General features: G+C 43.4%; 1 protein-coding gene across 5 annotated transcripts in view; it reads right to left on the bottom strand.

Annotated features, from left to right (window-relative positions):
* The window catches only part of slc6a8 (solute carrier family 6 member 8), a 64,309-nt gene that overhangs the window by 38,455 nt on the left and 5,021 nt on the right, over nt 1-20,833 (bottom strand). For 2 of the 5 annotated variants that reach the window (XM_015360807.2, XM_015360678.2), the window contains exon 3: nt 16,428-16,770. In XM_015360807.2, the coding sequence (XP_015216293.2) occupies nt 16,428-16,716 (289 nt within the window). In that variant the 5' untranslated portion in view covers nt 16,717-16,770. Of the gene's footprint in view, nt 1-16,427; nt 16,771-16,854; nt 17,473-18,603; nt 18,694-20,833 lie in introns of those variants that run through there. The other 3 variants (XM_015360947.2, XM_006625288.3, XM_015360878.2) reach the window with 3 other exon arrangements.

The following is a 20,833-nucleotide window of genomic DNA, read 5'->3' as shown; positions in this document are numbered from 1 at the left end:
TATTACAAGCCTGAAATGCTGTTAAATCTGTCCTGGCCATGATCATACTTCCTGTCAGGAGGCTGCTATTAATACACCACCCCACACCTCCTGCCCCCACATGGAAGTAAAACTGCCATTCAAACATCATGTACTGTACCTCCATCGAATTTACAGTGCCCCACAAACAGTATTCAGACCCTTGCACAGTTTTCACATTTTGTTGCTATAAAGCTTGAAGTTATGGCACTTTAAAGTGGCAATTAATATTTGTTATGTTCATCATATTCTACACACACAGCAAAAAAAAAAAAGGTAATATGAAAAAATTGAAAAAAGAGGTGAATTAATATGAACAAAAAATGGCAAAATTGTGACTGCATAATCATTGACTATATGGCAAAATATATAATGGTTTTGTTTTCAGACAAGACAAATTTGGAACTTTTTGGTCTAAATGCACAGCTTTACACCCTATCTGATGCAACCCTCCATATTTAATCCCTCAGTCAACGCCATCATTGCTGTCAAGCATGTTGGTGGATGCTGCATTATGTTCAAGTTTAGCTTCACATCAGCAGGGACCGGGAAGTCAAGACCTTTGGGAATACAGATGAAGTGAAGTGCTTTACTACTCCGGCAAGGCAAGAAGGAAAACCTGCTTCAGACCTTAAAACTGGGATAATAATTCACCTTTCAGCAGGACACCTCAAGAATTAGAAAGTGATTGTTCTTGAGTGGCCTGTTCCTGACTTGAAACCTATTGAGAATCTGTGGAAAGACTTCTGTCCAAGCTTCTGGAGAGCAGCCATATTTATACAAGGCACTATATCTCCTCTACTACAGTATGTACTCCAGTGCTGTGCAACTACTTCTAGCAGTACTACTCATACTACTGAATAAAACAATCAACTAATGATCAATATTCATGAATCTATTGAACCTTACAGGTTACCATGACATTAAAGCACACTCTTAATTTCACAATAAAATAAAAACTGCCAAAGCCTTGCACCAGAAAATGGGCACTGTTTTAGATTTATTAGTAGGGGTAGATCTAAAAAAATCATTCATCCACTGTCCTATTCATTAAAGCTGTCCCCCAAACACAACAGAACACAATATTCAGGATTTATTTTTTTTCTAAATTAACCTGTTGATTTGTGAGGGTGATTCAAAAAAATCTAAGCCACGTTTACAAAGCTGTTTTTTGTGCAAAAGGTAATAGAAGCTTGCCAGATTAGCCAAAGGCATAGAGTGACCTGTTCAGCAGACCATGAGGGATACAGCTGTACTGTATATCAAGATTACAAACAAACAAGGGCGTAGAAGCCTGGCGATTGTGTCTAGACAATAATTGCCTGGCACTGAAAGTTAAGAGGCATTGTTTGGGGGGGCTGCTGTAACACCTTGAATTGGGAGCTTATAAGATCTAGGAAGCTCAAAAATAATAATAATAATAAAATATAGCGCCTTTAAAGGTGGCTTTTCAAAGCGCTTTACAGAATGACAACAACAATAAATAAGAAGAATACACAAGATAAAACACAATTACAATATACAGAGGAGACCGTGGATGGTGATACTAAGAAAAGCAGAGGGGTGAAGAATGGAACCAGTTCAGTAAAGGCTTTTCTAAAGAAGAAGGTTTTGAGTCTGGATTTGAAGGAGTTTAGATGAGGTGACTCTCTGATATCCTTGGGCAGAGAGTTCCAGAGCTTGAGGGCATAACAGGAGAAGGCCCTGTCACCTTTACAATGTAGACGGGCTCGGGGGACAGTAAGGAGACCAGAATTAGAAGAGTGAAGGTTGCGAGGTGGGGAGTAGGGCGATAATAGTTCAGACAGGTACTGAGGTGCCAAGCCATGCAGAGCCTTGTAGGTGAGCATGAGGATCTAAAAAGGACAGATCTGGTCAGCACCTCCCAGACCACAATCCAGACAGATCAAGAAAGCTAAGAGAGATTTCAGTGAAGGAGATCAGAAAGAAATATACATTTCATCTCAAGCCATTTATATTGTACAAATAAAAGGCAGTTCATTTAAGAAGGCTTGCTCAGTATACACTGTCTGTGTGTACCAACATACACGTTTGTGAGAGGAAATCCAGCCAGGAGTGAATTAATTCAATCAGAAGAGAGCTGAATGAATGTGTGGGAAACACTACTAGAGGTGCCCTGAGGGCCTAGTGTGTGCAGGGATTTCTGAAGCTCAGCTAAACTAGCTTCCGAACCTCCGCACTTCCAGCAGTCCTGGGCACAGGCCAGACAAAGGGGATTAAAATATTAACAGACACTCCTCTTAATCGCCTGGCCACGTGTGGGCAAAGTGTTGACATCACTGCGTGGACAGCAAATGGGCCACTATTAACCCTGAAGGGTCTGCTTGACTCCCAGGTTAGCACAGCCGGCTTCTCTCACCCCCGGCACACTAATGGCACTACTCCCTTAAACTCCGCCAAGCACGTACTCTGCAGCGCCCCCAACACCATCTTCAAAGCTCTGTCCCGCACCGGTAGGAGAATCATGCATCGCCTGTTTCATTTGGACTTAACTAGCACCTTAAAAAAATGTGTATTTTCAAATACAGCGCTTATTTTTCCCATTAGCATCTGAGGCTTTTCATTCTAGCATAGGAAGATTTGAACCTGAGTTGAAAAACAGGAGGCCTAACAGTGAAAAAGCCCAGTCTCTCACTTCTGTCCTGCAACAGGGCAGTCACGCAAAGGTAACTGTCAGCCGACACAGAATCCCCTCAGATGAGAAGCCCCGTTAGCAGACAGTAGGGGAATATCTTCAGTAACAGCATGTTAAGACGGCGCTCTTTCAGCATTAGTATCTTAAAGTGCAGGGCAGTCTGCATCAGCTTTAAAATCAGTGAATACTCCACTGTGCCTCCTGTATGTAATACTGTTATTTTACAGTTGGCATCAGCGTATCATCTTTTTCGTCTTGCATTCTTAAAAAAAATCTGAAAACAACAAATCACAGGGTAAGGAAATTGTGGTGGCTTTTTGTGTTGGGGGGGTCCAGATTTTTCCAATTAAATTCCTACACGTAACGGGACATCAAAGTCCATGACTTGAAAATGACACAGTTTGAAATCTCCTAAGCTTCAGGGGGAAATAAAAGCAAGAACTTCTTACATCTTCATTTCTCCCTCTGCTCCACCTCTTACATCCCTCCTCCAGAGGCCCAGCACGGCCAGGCTGGGTCTGACAGCGTGCCAGGGCGAGCCTCTGTAGTAGCTTGAGGTGACACAGAGTGATGTGCCATTCCCAAGGACACTACAGAGCTCACTGCAGACCTCATGAATCTCCAGGCTGGCAGCTGAGAGCTCACACAGCGCAGGCAGTGGCAGTGAGCAGGACCGTCCCGAAAGCGCCCAGAGCAGAGAAAGTCAATGGACAGGCAGAAACCAGATTTCATTTACACATGATTTGTCCTTACCGGGGTTGCAAACAGCTAAAAGTGAGGTTTGGGATTTTTAGCAGCCCAGAGGTTAATGTGATCGGTAGCACAGTTCAGTGGCTATAAAAGTTATTTTACTGGCCCGACTGAGGAAAAGCTGCAGCCGTGAGATAGACAGACACACAGGGATGGGGGAACAACACTGAACAACAGCACGGCCACCTCGGAGGTTTCAAAATGAGGAAGAAAGAGGGAAAAAAACGAAGAAGCAGAAGGAGAAAGAGGCTCTCTATGTGGATATGAAAGCAGGTCTGCTTGGTTCGCCAAAAAAACAGGCGGGATATGGGAGAGGCTCAAAGGTTAGAAATCTGAGTATGTGCACTCAGTCACGTATAAGGAAACAGACACACAAACGAGAAGACAAGGCCATGTGACTCAAATCTAGAATCAAGATGAGGTAACACATGGACGTGACAATCAATACAGAGTATCACAGTATATGTTTATTATTAGGCTCATGTGACTAGGCAGTAAAAAGATGTGATAACACCCAGCTAGCAAGGATCCAAAGGTTAACAAGCGCTGTCTGCTTTGTGTAGGTGGAGTGGACGAACTCTATTTGTTCACAGGCCTCTCTGTGCTGAACACATGCAACAGAGCAAAGGAAGGCTCTCACACCAGAAGACCTGCTTCCAAATTTCTGCATTACAGCAGAGCTTGTGCTTTAGCTAATAATGTTATCAATGTACTGTATGGCTCATCATTGAAGGATTTTTCAAGGTTTTCCCAGATAAAAATGTTGCCAATTAGCCCAGCACCTGCAGGACTGAATGTGTTGACATTGCTTCACCAAGCACCAAGAGACCTGCAAGAGGCACCAGCCAGGAGTCCATCTTACTGCGCTGACTGGTCTTTGCCATCTTCTAATATGGTTTAAAACGGAGATTGACAGGGGTGAAATAAATTAAACAACGGATTGGTTTCACGAAAACAGCAGGACCCAGTAGTAAAAACTTGACTCCTTTCCTACAGTGTGTTTTTATGGTTTCCAAGCAGGTCTTCCTGGAAAGCCCACAGCCAAGAACAGCACAGCCAGGAGACCCTGGGAAAGTGCAGCTCACCTTACACACTGCACAGCGTGCTGGCACGGCTGCGGATCATTCAATCAAACTCCAATTATTTTTACTGGCAGGAGGGGAAAGATAGGAAAGCTCCAGTCTCCAGAAGACTCCACACAGTAGGCACAGAATCCTTGAGACGTAACTGATAACTCAACGTACTGAACCTCTCAGGTCATAAATTTTCAAAAGTGCGACCTCCCATAGTGTCCCTCCTTTTATCATGTCAGCTAAAAAGCAGCCAACTTCTGTCTTTGCCTACGTTTGCAAATGCTCTCACTGGGACCTATATATACTGAACAAGACCTGGCATGTTTGGCTACCCAGTCAGTGGCAAACAATCCACTGTACCGTAGCATAGTCATGGTAATTCTGTAACGAACAGTTCTTTCCGGACCCTATGCGGACGACACAGTCCGACGGAGTGGGGAAACACAGGGGAAACGTCATGCAGGAAAACGGGGCTGAAGACAGGGGGGCGTGTCCAAGGTGCGCTGGTGAACGGGGGAGGTGTGGCCGAGGCGAACAATCCAAAAGAGTAATCCATAGAGTATCCAAAACACACGAGTAAGTCCAAAACCAGGAGATCCATCAAAACACGACGTTAAAACCACGAAGACCGGGTCGGAACCGGCGGACAGGGAACAAGGAACAGGAACAGGGGTTAAAACCTTAACGGGACCAGGCGCTTCCAGGTCCCGGACTCGCACGATATGGAAATCAGATGCAGAGCCCGGAAGAGCGTCAGCGCCTGGCTTTTAAGGTGGGCAGGGAATGGGAAACAGGTGCAGGGAATGAAGTCTTTAGTGAAAGGGCTGGAGCACCCTTAAGGAGGGGGGGACTATAGTCGTGACAAATTCAGAGCCATTTCTGAAGCTGCTAAGCAACACTAAATGATAATGCTTCACCCACCAGTGGGCCTTGTTTGTACTGTACTAGACAATATAGTATTCTGACACTGTGACAGGTAATACTGATTAACATTACTGTTTTAATTAAGACCCATTTAGAAGATGTGAGATTCAAGTGGTGTGCATCATGCATTTACTGTCTGCAAAGGATGGCTTCTGTGCTGGGAGTTTGCACGATCTCACTGGGGCAAGACGTTTTTTTTTCTGGGTGCTTCTCCAAACCATGCCCCATGTGTGTCTGCCCTGAGACGGACTGGCAACTTGTCTAGGGCCTCCCGTGCCTTGCACCCACTGTATCCGGGGTATGGGTTTTGTAGGAAGACAAAACAGAATTTGTAGAGGTGCACATTAGTAGGAAGAATGTGTATTTACCGCTCCTGAAAAAGTGATGCACACTTCTCCATTACTTCTCATCTTCCGCACTTCTTCGCTCACTTCCTATCCAGTCCCATATTGAAAGGCACAATGCTTTCGGAAGCTGCACTGCCAGATTCAGTGCTTTATGCTCCTGTCTCAACTGGCAAAAGTGCTCACTTTAAGCACAGACTGAGCCATGTAAACCTGTGTCATGTCACTGACTGACTGTGACTGGAATTCCCCAGGTGGCATCACATTGACAGATCCCTTTGAAAGGGACCTTCCTGCCAGAAGAAGATTAAACCAGCTGCGTTAATACTACACTGGAGCAAAAGACTAGACTAAAAAATCACAGAGGAGCTCGAAATCTACCAGATTTTCTCATTTACAGTGGTGTCGAAGAGCCCTTTTCAATTAAGAGACGCAGCAAGATGTCAGAGACTGTGACATATTTTTAATTTTGTTGTGACTGAATGGACTTTATGAGAACAACGCCCAGTTCTGCCAATCCCGATGTTCTCCGCTCCACCAATCCCGATGCACTGTGGCAGCTGCCCCCCGGCTCCCCTCCCTCAGGGGGTCCAGACCCCCTTGTCCGCAGGCCATGCTGTCACCCCTCTAGCCAAGAGGGTCAAAGCTGAAGTAAACTCTATGCATCCTTGAAACGTAACGCTACAGAGCTCGTCTTAATCTCTATGTTCATTATGCAAGTAACGAATTCGATAAATAAGAAAAATAAATACAATTATGAAGTTTTAGCTTTTAAGAAACAAGCCTGTATTACAGTTTTATACTGAGAGACATTAGACAAGCGACACAGCTTTCCATCCACAAAAGCATTTAAAGTTAAACTCGTGAATGTGCCACTGACACTGGCCAAAATATTAGGACCTCCCTTCTAAAGTAACTAGTCTCTTACTGCAGTAAACTCCAAGTTGGCTTGAGGAGTATAAGAAACACTTTCACAACCTTCCGTGGTTCAAAACAATCCCCAGATATCAATTCACTGAAAATGATTGTTGAATTGTTAGTCTCCTGTTATAACTGCGGTCTAATATAAATTCCAAGAAACAGCAACAACTCCTGGCTTGTCCAAACCCTTGGAGATTGGGCTGGGCAGACCTGAAATGTCACCAAAATGTCAACAACCCGCAAAAAAAAAAGAATCAAGAACACAATCAAGCAAGAACAAAAAAGGTTTGGATCAAAAACCATTGTGAACTCACAGTTTTGTTTTTTTTCAGAGCGGGACAAAACTTAATCACAAGGAGACAAAGCCAGAAATGCCCGCCTGCAGCCATCGGGCCAGCAAACCGGGCTCTCATAAGGTCAGCTGTGAAGGAAGGACCGCGAGGGCGGCTGGCTGCTTGATTGACCGCGTGATTCATGTGTCAGTTTTGTGTGAACTGGACCTTTGGAAGCGAGAGATTCAGCAGTTTACTCTGGCATGAAATCTCCACCCCCCCGTTCCTATAATAATAATGTTTCTTTATTAGCCCTATACAATTTCTTGCATTAGGGATTCGTCCTTTCACTTACCCCAGCTTTTCTCCATGGAGACACAGACACACAGACAGGGAGAGAAGCTGGGGGTCAGAGCGCAGGGTCTGCCATTGTACGGCGCCCCTGGAGCAGTTGGGATTAAGGGCCTTGCTCAGGGGCCCAACGGAGTAGGATTCCTCTGCCGGCCGCGGGATTTGAACCGGCAACCTTCCAGTCACAGGCGCAGATCCTTAACCACAGAGCCACCGCTCCACCCCGCACGCGGCAGTGGCCAACCAGAGGGAGAAAACATTTCTGTGTTACCTTAGAGCTCCTCGGTGGGGTTTACTGCTATTTGTTTTGTGGAGAAAAACCTGGGGAGTCAGCCAGCGTCCGGGGAGGCCCGGCTCCAGCGTCCGCGAGATTTACATTTAGCTTTTCTTTCCCCTGCCAGCGCACAGTGAATGTGTCATTGTGCTTCCAGGACTGATGGTCCCCGGGCCTGGTTTCCCACCAGCTGGTGCTCATACCATTAGTTTGCCACCACAGGGCGAATGTGAATGTCAGCATACTTAGCTTGGAAAATTACCCAACCTAGGAGCAGTAAGGATGGGGGGAAGATCTGGGATCTAGAAAGGAACGCACAAAGAATACGTCGTTATCCTGACAGGAGAGATCAGGATAGATAGACTGAACATATGAAACACAACTCTGGGATGGCATGAACCCTTTAAAGGAAGGGATGTGGAATCAGTCAGGTTCAACAGTAAGCAGAGATACAATAATATCTAACAATATCAATCAATAACAAACAACAAGTTCAAAAAAGCACAAATAAGGCATAAAAATGTAGGTGAAGGATTCCTACTAAAAGCCGACCAGACAAATATGTGTTTTCAAAATGCCAGTCAAACAAAAAATGTCCTCATGTATTGAGACAACCTGTTATTCTAGAGCCTGTACTGTATATAAACAAAACGAAACAAGACATCTGTTAACGATACTCTTAGCCTAAAATGGCAGGTTTATTTTAATGCCCAAACTTGAAATGATGAAGACTTATTAATGGAGTGAAGAAAATAAACAGAGACTAACTAATAAAATAAAACACAGCTAGAGACATGCACGACAAATAATGTGAAATACAAATTAAATTTTACATTCCCAGCCTGTGCTGCTGACAGGATTTGAGTAAAAATAATAAGGAATCTTATTGGCAAAATCTGATTTTACAAATATTTCATTTTTAAAGCCTTATTTTTGTGACATTTTTTTCATTTTTTCTTGCAATGCTGTGATAATTAAAAGGCAATGATTATAAACCACAGGACAAAACCCTTCTTTTTAACTACTTTCATTATCTAGAATATTTCCAGTCGCAAAAGAGACATTTCCTTTGCTGTTTCTGCTCTAACATCACAGGGAAAACAAACACAGTTAATTTTATCAGATCATATAACAAACTTCTTATTTGCAGTAATTGCTTTATCAGCTTGCATAAAGGGATCAAGGGTTAAATAAGATTGGCACAGGGAAAAATTGCTGATGAACAGCTTTTAAATACCTACTCATCTTCCCCTGAGAGCAAGCTATGTCTGGAGCTGACAGACTGATGTGTTTACGATTTGAAATTACATTTTAAAACAATCTCTTTCCCCTACTGTACATTGCCTTGCAGGAATACCCTCTGCCTTACAGTTTTAAAATAAGGATTTATTTCTGTATTTACAAGGAATACAAAGAATATCATCCCTATGGTGAAGAGCAACACCCTGTGAAGAGTATTAAAATGGATCTGGGGTCTGCAAATGTTGTTTTTAAGTAGCTAGCCAATTCAGCACTTTCTGTTTTCACGGATTGAAAGACGCTAAAGGTCACTTACTGGCACTGTTCTCCCAGAATAAAGGAGCTGTTTGGCTGTCAGATGAGAATTCATGTTCATCAAACAACACGCCAATGATTGGCAACAGAAAGCACTAAGCAACTACAGGAGTGTGTTTCTCTTGAACTATTGCCAGTCTCCAGGGCTCTGACTTTTCTTGACTGGTCATTAAGGGTGCTTATCCAGGGAAACGCCAGTGAAGCAAAGGAGGAAAGTTGTACTCGCTTTTGTCTTCCATGCAATTCAAATATGGAACTGCTGCTGTGCAAACCAAACACTGCTGCTACAAAAGAAAATATTATTTAAATGAAAAAATCTGCATCACTTTCAGGACACAGTGTTTTTATAAACTATCGACTCTGGAATTCAAACCTGTAAATACACACCCATGTATAAATGTAAGAAAGGAATGTGCCAATCATCACTGCATCCCAGCACTCTGACACCGAGCTCCTGAACACACTGCATCCCAGCACACTGACACTGAGCTCCTGCACACACTGCAGCCCAGCACACTGACACCGAGCTCCTGAACACACTGCAGCCCAGCACTCTGACAGTGACGGACTGAACACACTGTAGCCCAGCACTGACACTGAGCTACTGAACACACTGCAGCCCAGCACTGACACTGAGCTACTGAAAATACTGTAGCAAAGAACTCTGACACTCAGCTACTGAACACACTGCAGCTCCGCCCACTGATATTGAGCTACTGAACACACTGCAGTCCAGCACCCTGACAGTGAGCCACTGAACACACTTTCCACATGCTTAGTGCCTTTTATATTGCTTTCCTGCACATTTTCTTTTTTTCTATTTCCATCCATCTACCAAACAGGTTCTGTTCTGCTTGCAAGCCAAAGGGTAAGAATCAAAAGGGAGATGAGCAGTTACTCATCTTATAAAGCAATTTCATCTTCAGCTAGAGTACACAAAGAAACACGATCACTTAAACAAGCTTATTTTGGCTGCCATGCAATTGTGCTGAAGAGGGTTTTCCAAGACACGCAAATCAAACGTAACTATACTATGAACAATTCTAAAACAACCTTGAAATGTGACTGAAATATATGATTCTCTTCTGTGCCACACAAGGGCGCAAAATGATCACTGACAGTGAAATACTGCTCACGTACACTTGAATGAATTCAATGTCTGCTCCTCATAGCTTCAGCATCCAAAAATAACCATCGGAGACACGTCATTGTCTGCTTCTTGCATTATCATTTAAACAATCTCAGATTCATGGTGCATTTATCTGGCTATTTTAAAATCGGAGCAAAGGAAATTAATGTACATACTGTATGTACTAGGAATAAGGATTTCAAGGAATGCCACATTTTATTAACCTTCACTCAATGACGTCTTAAAATTTGTGTACGTTGAAACTCGTTTCATGCAGTTGAAAGATGCTGTTGTCTGCTTCCATCTAAACCTGCTTTATATTTTAGTTTTTCTTATTTTCAGTACTTGGTTACAAGAGATGCCCAGACCAAAACGTTTTTAAGCAAGATAAATTACAAAAAACATATAACTACCTTAACCCAGGGGCGATAATCTTCTTTTCGATACGGCCTTAGATACAAATTAAATTAAACATAAACAGTTTAAGTGTGGTTTAAGTTGAAGTTGAAAACATGGATACAGTTGGACAAACCATAGAATGGAAACCCAGCGTGTCATTAATCGTCTCCGATCTTGCAGGACAGGTCCCTTGGGCCCGTGGTGCCCAAGTCCAGAAGAAGACATGAGAAGAAGACGGAAGGGGAAGCTCGGTACCTTAACGGAGGGCAGGGATTGGCTTTGCCAAAAACCGCAGCTCAGATTCAGGGATCACAATAAAGAAGGGGGCAACCTCCACAGATAATGTGACACCGGACTCTGCAAAGATGTGGAAGTGGGACTGTTGTCTCACACCGTTTGTATCAGGGCCCTTAGTTCTTATCTCGGGTTCTGGGCTCCTTTGCAAATGAAATCATGGGCCTGGGCCCACATCAAAACATAACTCCCCCACCTTCTCGGACAACTGCAAATGTGTTTAAGGTGCATGTATTTTGGCTATAAGCTAACACAGAGCTCCCATCGAGAACCTGGTTTAAAACTGCAACTGGCCAGGAAGGGTGAAGTTTTGATTTGTTTCAGGGCCTTAGTCCCAGTGCTTTAATGCTACAAAGTAAATCACACAGACAAAAACAGAAAGGCCAAACACCACATTATCTGCTACTTATTGTGCTGTACCTGCCCTGCCAAGAATGAACAGGATAGCAACAGTTAGGAGGGCTGAAGAGATTTATCTCATTTGGATGTAATAATTAACCCAAGTAAAAGCACCTGAGGTCTTGCTGGCAGCCAGTGTCCAGTAACCTCAGGATCACTCATTAAGAAAGAGAGGCATCATTTAGTAAGCTGTCAAACCCAGACCCTGTTTGACTCTGCCTGGGTCACCTGCAGGTCAGAAATACCACCTGAGCAAGCGAACAGAGTGGCCCTTCTCCCACAGGCGTCCCAGATCCTATGTGAATGAACGCGCTTTGCCGAAAATGTTTTTTACCAGTTCAAATTCCATCTCACAGCACAAATACTCTCTGATCACAACGTAGGTGGGTGTGGGGGGGCTGTTTTCTGACAGGAAGCAAACCTACATTCTTACTGCGAGCTCCCTCGAACCTCGAAGCTAGTGAAATCTCAATTTCAAATGTCGTAGCAGTATAGTGTCGGAAAAGTTCGGCTGCATGATTAGAAACCCGCTTTCCTTTGTATTCCAGAATTTCAGGATTAATTAATAATCTCACTCTCTGAGATTATAATTAACCTGACCCATGGTCAATATATTGGTCAACAAGCAAGTCCTTAGAAAAATTAGGCCCAGAGTATTCAACAGTGGGAATACTAATATAAGATACTTTAGTGATGCACAGAGAGGTCGGTGACTTCACCTCTGCTTTTAATTTTCTCCAGATGGTCCTGCAATTCAGTTCTTGCCTGCACTAAGTCTAAGGTACATTTCTTCATACTCTTGCAGCTTGTGTTTGAAAAGCAGCTTTCTTTTTTCATTTATTTTTTGCCATTGCTTGGCAACATATACGTGTTAGAAATACTATTTTTAGAAATTCATAAATAGATAATCGTATGCAAGTGAATCATACTTAACTCTGCTTCCTGCTAATCCAAAATATATGTACATATATTTTTTAAAATAACCATGTACATTGGGAATAGAAATGACAGTAAGGCAGAGAGCTTCACTGTGTCATCTGAAGGTCATTTTCACACAGGCCTAGCAAAGAATGGACACATTAAAATGGCCATTAGTTTTTCTACACAAAGCTTTTTGAACCGTGGTCCTAAAGAGCCCCAAATCAGTTAAGCTGTGCAGGTCACCCAAAATCACCTTTATCAAAAGACTGAGAAACCTGATCAATAAGAAAGGTATTTTAATTACATGAATTCTGGTCCTAAAGGGATAAAAGGTATTCAGATTTGTGCTCCCAATGACCTGAAAATGACTATATTTAACAAATAATGAAACTATGTCTCATGGTTTTAGAAACTGGTGATTTATTGGTTGCCTATAAGATATGCTGTATTGGGGCACCCCAGGACCAGGGCTGGAGACCCCTGTGCTACAGGAAGGACTCTTAAACTACTGCATGAGAAGGTCGATTTTTAAGATTGATAGTTTGAGTGTGCCCCCTATACATTCTGAACTGCACTTTGGTATAATTTATGTTTGCGTCATGACTGAATTTGCTGATTAACTAGACTGATGATTGAAGAGAAAAAAAAACTGTGCTCTTACTGTAAAAGCCAATAGGAAATATTCTGTTGTGCTGCATTTCCTGGATCAAATGATCTTGGGTTCAGTCACAAGAAGATCGTTTCTGTTTGCCTTGTTACTATTTACTGTATTTCTGTCATTAGTCCTTCTCAATGAAAATTACATTTTAAGTGTCTCTATACTGGTCCACACACGGGGAGGGGTTCAGGCACTGACCATTCACCATGAACGGGAAGGTTTTGAAACAAAATGCATGTGAAGACAGTTCTCTGACAGGTCAGGGAATGTGTAAATGAAGCTGAGAGACATGCAGGGAGACAGGAAGATAAAAAATATCACAGACAAAGAGGGAAAAACATATTCTCTCTCACTCCACCTCAGAATGATGGAAAAGCATGGCCGAGGAAAGGATTGTGTGACATAAACAGCAGGGCCAGAACACATTTTTAATTTTCACGTTCCATCTAGAAATGACCTCGCGAATCTTTACAGCACACATGCAGCATGAACAGCTTCTGTCTACTGCATGCTCCCTGGCAATTATTTCGATCAGAACTGTGACTTTCAAATGGATATTCATTCGACTCTAAACATGTAGCCGAGCAGTGGCTCTGTGGCTAAGGATCTGGGGTCTGCGAAAAGACAAATTCCTAATGCAAGAAATTGTATATGGCCAATAAAGTGATCTTACGCAGTAAATATTTTCACATTTAAAAATGCGTTAATGGTTCAATGGGTGTTGCGGCTGTGATGATTCATTCTCTCTTGAGAATTCATTCTGAGATAACAATGAATGATAATCAGGGGCTAATACAGATACAGGATAATACAGATTGTTTTATACCTAAGGAGCCCAAAGCGTGAAGCCAACATCACTGAAGCCCAGCTTCCACCTGCTTCTACACACAGAAACTATTCTGCAGCAGCAGCCCCACTGCACAACAGATCAGAGGGAGAAGGGAGAAACTGCTTCACCAGTTGGACTATGGAAGAACATTTAGGGGACCAGATTGAAGAAACCCAGAGTAGAATCCAGCCAGGACACCTGGAAGGTACTATGGGATCTTTAAAGACTAAGGAGTCAAGTCTCATCCGAAGGATGTCCACTGTCACCACACTGAGGCATTGGTTTCGAAATTTTGTTCCAGAGGAAAGAGCGCCACCTACTGGTCCACCAGCATCACTTACAGCAACAGCAACATGGCCCTCCCTTGCTTACAGTAGGTTCTTTGATCTGAAGATATCACATAGATAACATAGTAGCCGAGAAGTTGGTGATTCTGCTGATAATCCTGTGTCTGTCAGCTACAGATGCATAATCTCAACAAAATCCACAAATACTTTTTAAAACCAGTAAAGAACAACAAATTACTCACGCAGCCTTGCAGGTAATAATTTTGGTCATCTCTGAAACTGTATCAATCATGCAGACAGCCTGTCCAAATTGTAATTAAGATGGGCGCCCTTAGCCTAGGATGCTAATACAGTATATTGAATGCAGACAGAAATTCAAGGTAGAATAACAGTTTTGTCAACAGAAGAGACCGTGAGACTAAAGGACCTCCTGCAACTAAACAACAATCTGGGGCTTTCACTAGCAAACCTATTCTAGAAATTGGCATTTACAGGAGCACATGCATCCTGTTACAAAAAAAGACAGGATTTTGCTCCATTTGTAACCTCTGAATCAACTGATGTTTCGCATCACGACAGCCCTCTTGGCAGCAGACGAAATCGAGGCTTCAGCACGGAGAGGAGACTTGGGACTGACGCGCGGGCGCCTTTTCCCAGCGAGCAGCAGAACGCACGCAAGCCTCCGCTGCTGAACAGAGCCCTGCTGCAGAACCATTTCCACCACACGTTTTCTCTTAATAACACTCAGAGCGCAAGCGCCTCCCTTCTGGAGGAGCGTGACACTCATGGTGGCACACATGTGAAAAGCACAGGAGTCACTTAGTGTATCTGCTTTTTGGCACAATAATATAGGTGCAAAATAAGATAAAACTGAATGAATGTGCATGAAAAAACTGAAATGCATTATGTATTCAACTCATTAGACTTTATGCAATGTTTAGATTCAGATGGACTACGTCAACTATCAAAGCAATAATAATATTGTTGAACGCGTTCTTGTAGGACAGAGATACATATAATATTAGTTCTCTTTGAAAATTTGTAGTCCTACCTTCTAGACTGCCTCTGTATCAAAGATCAAACGGTGATTCAATCAATTAAAATGAGGTAAAAAGCTTTTGGAAAAGAAAAAAAACTGCTTATTGCCAAGGTTTAGGAGAAATAAGCACACGCAGAGAGAAAAAACGATGGCAGCATGAAACAGAATTTCGGAGCAGGACAGCCAGGATATTTTTTTTTTCCGATTTGCAAATACAGGATTATGTTTTGTCAAGAAGACAATAACTAGGGACGGACGGAACACAAAGAGGGTCGATCCCCACGCGTCCTTCAGACACAGGAGGCGCGCGGCTCACAGGGTGGCACCTTCCACAGGAACACTCGAAGAGTGTGTGCAGAGAGCTGGGGAGGCCGGGAGAAAGCGGGAAAGGGATCCCCAGGGATCAAACGCTCTTTTACGGGAGCTACATGGGAACAGGGTCGATCATAGACGGGTACAAGGGGCAGGGACGGGACAGAGAAGAATGCGTCGCGCTCCTGTGCGCTTGAACAAGTGCTGTTACGACAAAACCCTTCGTGTTTCTAACCAGAGAGAAAGCGAAAGCAGCCATCGCCAGAGACGGAGCAGTGTGGTGCTGTACCACTCTGACACAATAAGCTGACTCTCCCCTTTCAGTCTCTCACTGTTACATCACCTGGAGACAGGAACAGGGGCAGAGAGATCACGAGAGGCTATGAGAGGGAACGGCAGCAGACATAAACACATGCAGATATGAACAGATTGTTGATGGACAAGTCAGGCAGATGTAAAGATTTTCATATATCTTTAGAAGCTACAACATACGTGAGTGCTCCTTTAAACAGAAGGCTCTTACTCAAATTTGCTGTAAATAATACCAGGTCTTCACTGTCAAACAAAATTATCCGAAAGCAAACCATTAATTGATTTTGAAAGTCGTAGGGTTTAAATAGTCCTTTGAGAAGCCATTTGATCTCCCATTAAAGTTCAGTTTTGCGCAGCTTGCAAAAGCTACTGACACAGCTACTGTACGTCACGGGAGCTCTACAGAGAACAGATACAACATTTCTGCGCACTCAAGTTTTAGCTACTGCTGCCGATTACCTGCATCTGATAGGTAATGACTGGCGGAGTGCGTGGCTGTCGGGGGCTGGAATCTGAAGTGTGCACATGACTCTGAGTCAGTGACATAGCGGTAACTGACCAAAAATAAACAAGTGCATCCTGAATTCCAGTCGGAAAACTGAGCGGCAGGAGGACAAACCGCCCGTGACGACACCACTGTGAGAGGGTTAAGGGGTTCTGGGGGTGCGGGGGAGGGGGTGGGGGAGAGTCAGAAGGGAAATGAAGCCTTACCTCCACCGTTCTTGTAGCACAGGTAAGGGAAGCGCCACACGTTCCCCAGACCCACAGCGAAGCCCACGCAGGACATGATGAAGTCCATCTGCCTGGTCCAGGTCTCTCTTTCCGGGTACACTACCCTGTCCACTGCGGGCACCCCCGCGCCCCCTGCCCCCGCCGCCGCTATGCCAACCAGGTTGCCGTTGGCACCCTGGTGCCCACTGCAGTTCGGGATGAGGTGCCCTTTCTTCTCCTCCCCCAAAACCACAGAGCAGCAGTCGTCCTTCAGCATCGACTTCTCCATCTCCGCAGCTGGACGGCAGCAAACCAGAAACCCTCCTGACCCTTCCTGTCAGCTCTGGGAGGAAGACCAGAGAAGTGTTCAGTCAGTATTTTGTTTTTTTTTAAAAAGCAACAACCTCAGGTAGTAGAATCCTCTTACATTGGTCACAGTTCAGCTGTCATCCAAGAATCAAGACCGCTGTTCTTATTTTTAGTCTCAGTAGCGGCTAACCAGTTCAAAACAGAACCTGCTCTCTCCGTTTGATATAGATTTTTTTGGACGTTCTGTATCTCAGCTTTCCGTAACAATAAAAGTCAGCGGGTAAAGATATCAGTTCTTTTTTTTTTTGGAGAAATGTAAAAAACAATCAGCCCCAGAAAAGGCTGATAAAATATCGCCGTGGATCGGAAATCGATGCGGAAAAACAGCTGTTTTTTTTTTCAAAAAAAAAAAGGGAAAAAAATGAGAAGAGGTCAAAAAAGCACCAGCCGGACAGCACCTTCAAAAACAATCCACGAAACACTTAAATGTGAGTCTGAAGAATCGCATGGGAACGTATCTCTCAAAGAGGAGACAGGAGGGAAGAGAAAAAAACTAGCGGTGCGCCTTGCTCTCTCTGGTCTCCGGTGGAAAGGCTACTGCGCTTGCTGTGCTGCTTTCCTATAGCCCTGCGCTCACTGCTTCATTGTCTCTCCTGCGTCTGGTGCAAGTGCAGCTCTGCTCCTCGTGTCTGTGCTCCTCTGTGTAGGCTCTGCTGAGGACTGGGAGGCAGCGCTGACTCGCAGCTTAAAAGACGTCACCGGGATTTAGTCCCCACCCCCCATCCCTCCTTCAGAACACACTCTCATACCAGGCTCCCTCCCTCCCTCATTCACACATCCAGACGCTCTCTCCCGCTCCCCACGCCCCCTCTCTGTCACCCCCTGTGCCATATCTCGTGTTTCAGATTCAATCAGGCTTCATCTCATATCAGGTACAATACGTGCTCACTGGCCGACACGGCTGGAGGTCGGACGCGTACTGGACTCTGTCAGAAACGCAAGTCAAACAAAAGCTGTCTAAGAATAAATCACTGCTGTTTTTTGTACACAGGCTGAAGGGTGAAATATAAAAAAAAATAAGGAAAATAAACTGCACAGGCAGAAATCTACAACTGAAAACAAACTGTTATAAGCTGCATCTAAGTCAACGATTTGCCTTTTCGATGCAGTGAAACAGTGCGACATTCGAACAGAGATGCACTCTGTTGTAGTTTGAATAGTCAACATAGGGATTGTGCTGCTGTCAACATAAGACCAATTTCTTTAAAATGAAATCGCAGGTACAGTACAGTATATGCTGTGTGTTGTGTAACCGTGTCATGAATAGAGGACTAAACAGAGTAAAGCTTCCTTGAATATAACACTGGAGAAGAAAGAAAAGAAGATGTATTCTATTCTTCAGGGGTAATTCGTTTTTTTTTAGGTTACAGATTCTAAATAGATTTGAACAGATTAAAAACTTTAAAAACCCATCTGGTGACCTAGAAATATAAAAATAAATTTGTGGTAGAAATACTTCCACTGTCCCTGGTAGCTGTCTTAGCAGTAGCAAAAAAAATGTTTGTACCTCCTTTAAATCCCCCCACTAGATCTCAATGTCATATCGATGCAGGAAGGGTATTAAAAGCTCTCCCTCTACTCACAAGCACCTTTTCCACCTGCATCCCCACACAGCTCAGAACAAATGGCTGGAGCTCGTTCCCAGAGTAAATCTGAAATTGAAAGCTGTTCTGCCTGTGAGAAACACATACTGCTACCTAGTTATACTTGCAAATGCACAAGACAGTAATGTTGCTGTTAGCACTGTGTCCGGTCTAGCCATCAACTTTACCATTACCTAGAGTACAAGATCCCTACAGTACGTTACCTTGAACTGAGCTCGGTGCTGGAGACTTACTATTCTGGTGCTGGACTATGAGAGGTCTTGGCTCACATGCCACAACGCCTGGCCAGTGTAATCTCATTCCCCCCAAGTGAAGCCTAGAGGGTATTACTGCACAGGGTGTTGTGTATCAGTCCAACGTATAAAAATAGCTCCTCGGCCAAGTTATATCACTGTGTGTCAAAATGTTTCTTTACCATACTAAGGCAACAGTGGTGAAGAGTCCCCATGAATGGAAGATGCACCAGTCTTAAATCCTACAACAGCTCTTGTACATAGGGGATAGGGAGACTTTAAATTGGACTCATTGACAAAGAAAAGTAGACAAGACTAGCTAGCCTGTGAGAGGAACAGTGTTTGAAGCCGTTCTGCAGTTAAATTCCACTGTCGGTGTTGTAATCTTAAAGGTTCGCTGACATCGTACTGTATGTTTGAAGAGACCTCTATTGCCAATTTGACTGACAAACTATGAAAGACATGACGGCATTGATTAAACTCTGATTACAGGGACTGACTTTATTCACGATGAAGCGATAGCAGTCAGTGACAGTTACAATTTCAGCTGCTGTATTATAGCTGAAATATAGACAGAAAAAGCTCTTTCACTTTCTGTATAATGGTTTACGAATCTAAGCAGGGGATTACCATCGTTGTGGAGCAGCAGGGCTATCTGCTCCTTGTGTATGTCATGTGAACATGTCATGTCCTGCAGCATAACCTGGAAACGTGGAAGTCAATGTGCCATAAAGACGTCATGACACTTTCTAACCTTTATCTTACTTTTTGAGAAGTGGTGTCCTCCCTTCCATATTTATAAAAGGTGCAGGGGGTAAAGGAGATACTTTAATCTTCTCCATATGCTTGATTGCAATGGACATGAGAGATGTTTATTTACCATGTTTACTCATATGGTTTTAATTCATTTTTATAATAACAGGCTGGAGTTTTTCTTCTGTTTCACTGGGAAGGGTTAAGAAAGCTGACAAGAGAACACACTTACACTGTATGCGCGGAGGTATTACTCAGAGCTTCGTTTTCAAAGCAATTATCGATTTAAAGTATGCCATTTTAGAAAAAGAGCTTCAGCCAAAACACGCATTGAGGACTCCATGTTTCCCTCTTGTGGCAAGCCGTAGTACTACAGTAACGAAAACGGTTCCATCTCGGAAATTTCGCCACAAACCACCTATAGGATCAATTTATCAGCACAGACATGAGTGATTTATCACACTGTCTGGCACAATTAATCCTTCCTGGCATTCAAACACACAGCAGCAATTCCATGAATAAACGCGTTACAATATGTTTTCAGTCAGGTTTTGGAATAATCTCTTCACAAAGGAAATAAAACATCTCTTGATAAGCTCTTGACTGCTTGACGAAGACCCTAAACATGGACCACGAGAAACAAACACAAAATTTGATAAAGTTAATGTTTTCTCAGCAACATAATTCTGTCCTATTGCAGAGGCAAATTGTCTTGTTTGTGTTTTTTGCCAAAATGAACATATTTCCTCTTTGACACAGGAACACAAAGTCAACACTGAGCACAGAAGGTCCTCAAATTCTAGTGTAATGAATAATAATAATGATAAAAAAACTTTATTTTATATAGCACCTTTAAAGGTGGCTTCTCAAAGCGCTTTACAGAATGACAACAACAATAAATAAGAAGAATACACAAGATAAAACACAATTACAATACACACAGGAGGCCGTGGATGGTGGTACTAAGTCTAGTAGGAGCAGAGGGATAAAGAATGGAACCAGTTCAGTAAAAGCTCTTCTAAAGAAGGTTTTGAGTCTGGATGTGAAGGAGTTTAGAGAAGGTGACTCTCTGATATCCTTGGGGGCTTGGGGGACAGTTAGAAGAGCGAAGGTTGTGAGGTGGGGAGTAGGGCGATAGTAGTTCAGACAGGTACTGAGGTGCCAAGCCATGCAGAGCCTTATACAGTAGGTGACCATGAGGATTTTAAAGTCCACACGGAATTTGACAGGAAGCCAGTGCAAGGACTCCAGGATAGGAGTAATGTGAACACTTGCACTAGACCTGGTCAGAATTCTGGCTGCCGAATTTTGGACATACTGTGGTTTGCTCAATATAGATTTAGACACCCCAGCAAGTAGAGCACTGCAGCAGTGTAAGTACAGAAAACCCATGGGAAAAGAGCAAATACCCTATAGTAAATTTACCACAGTACACTCTCATAAGTGT

Source organism: Lepisosteus oculatus, chromosome 2 (genome assembly GCF_040954835.1).
Source record: "Lepisosteus oculatus isolate fLepOcu1 chromosome 2, fLepOcu1.hap2, whole genome shotgun sequence".
Taxonomy (NCBI): domain Eukaryota; kingdom Metazoa; phylum Chordata; class Actinopteri; order Semionotiformes; family Lepisosteidae; genus Lepisosteus; species Lepisosteus oculatus.
Note: the sequence above shows the minus strand (reverse complement) of the source record. Positions and strands in the feature narration are given on the sequence as shown.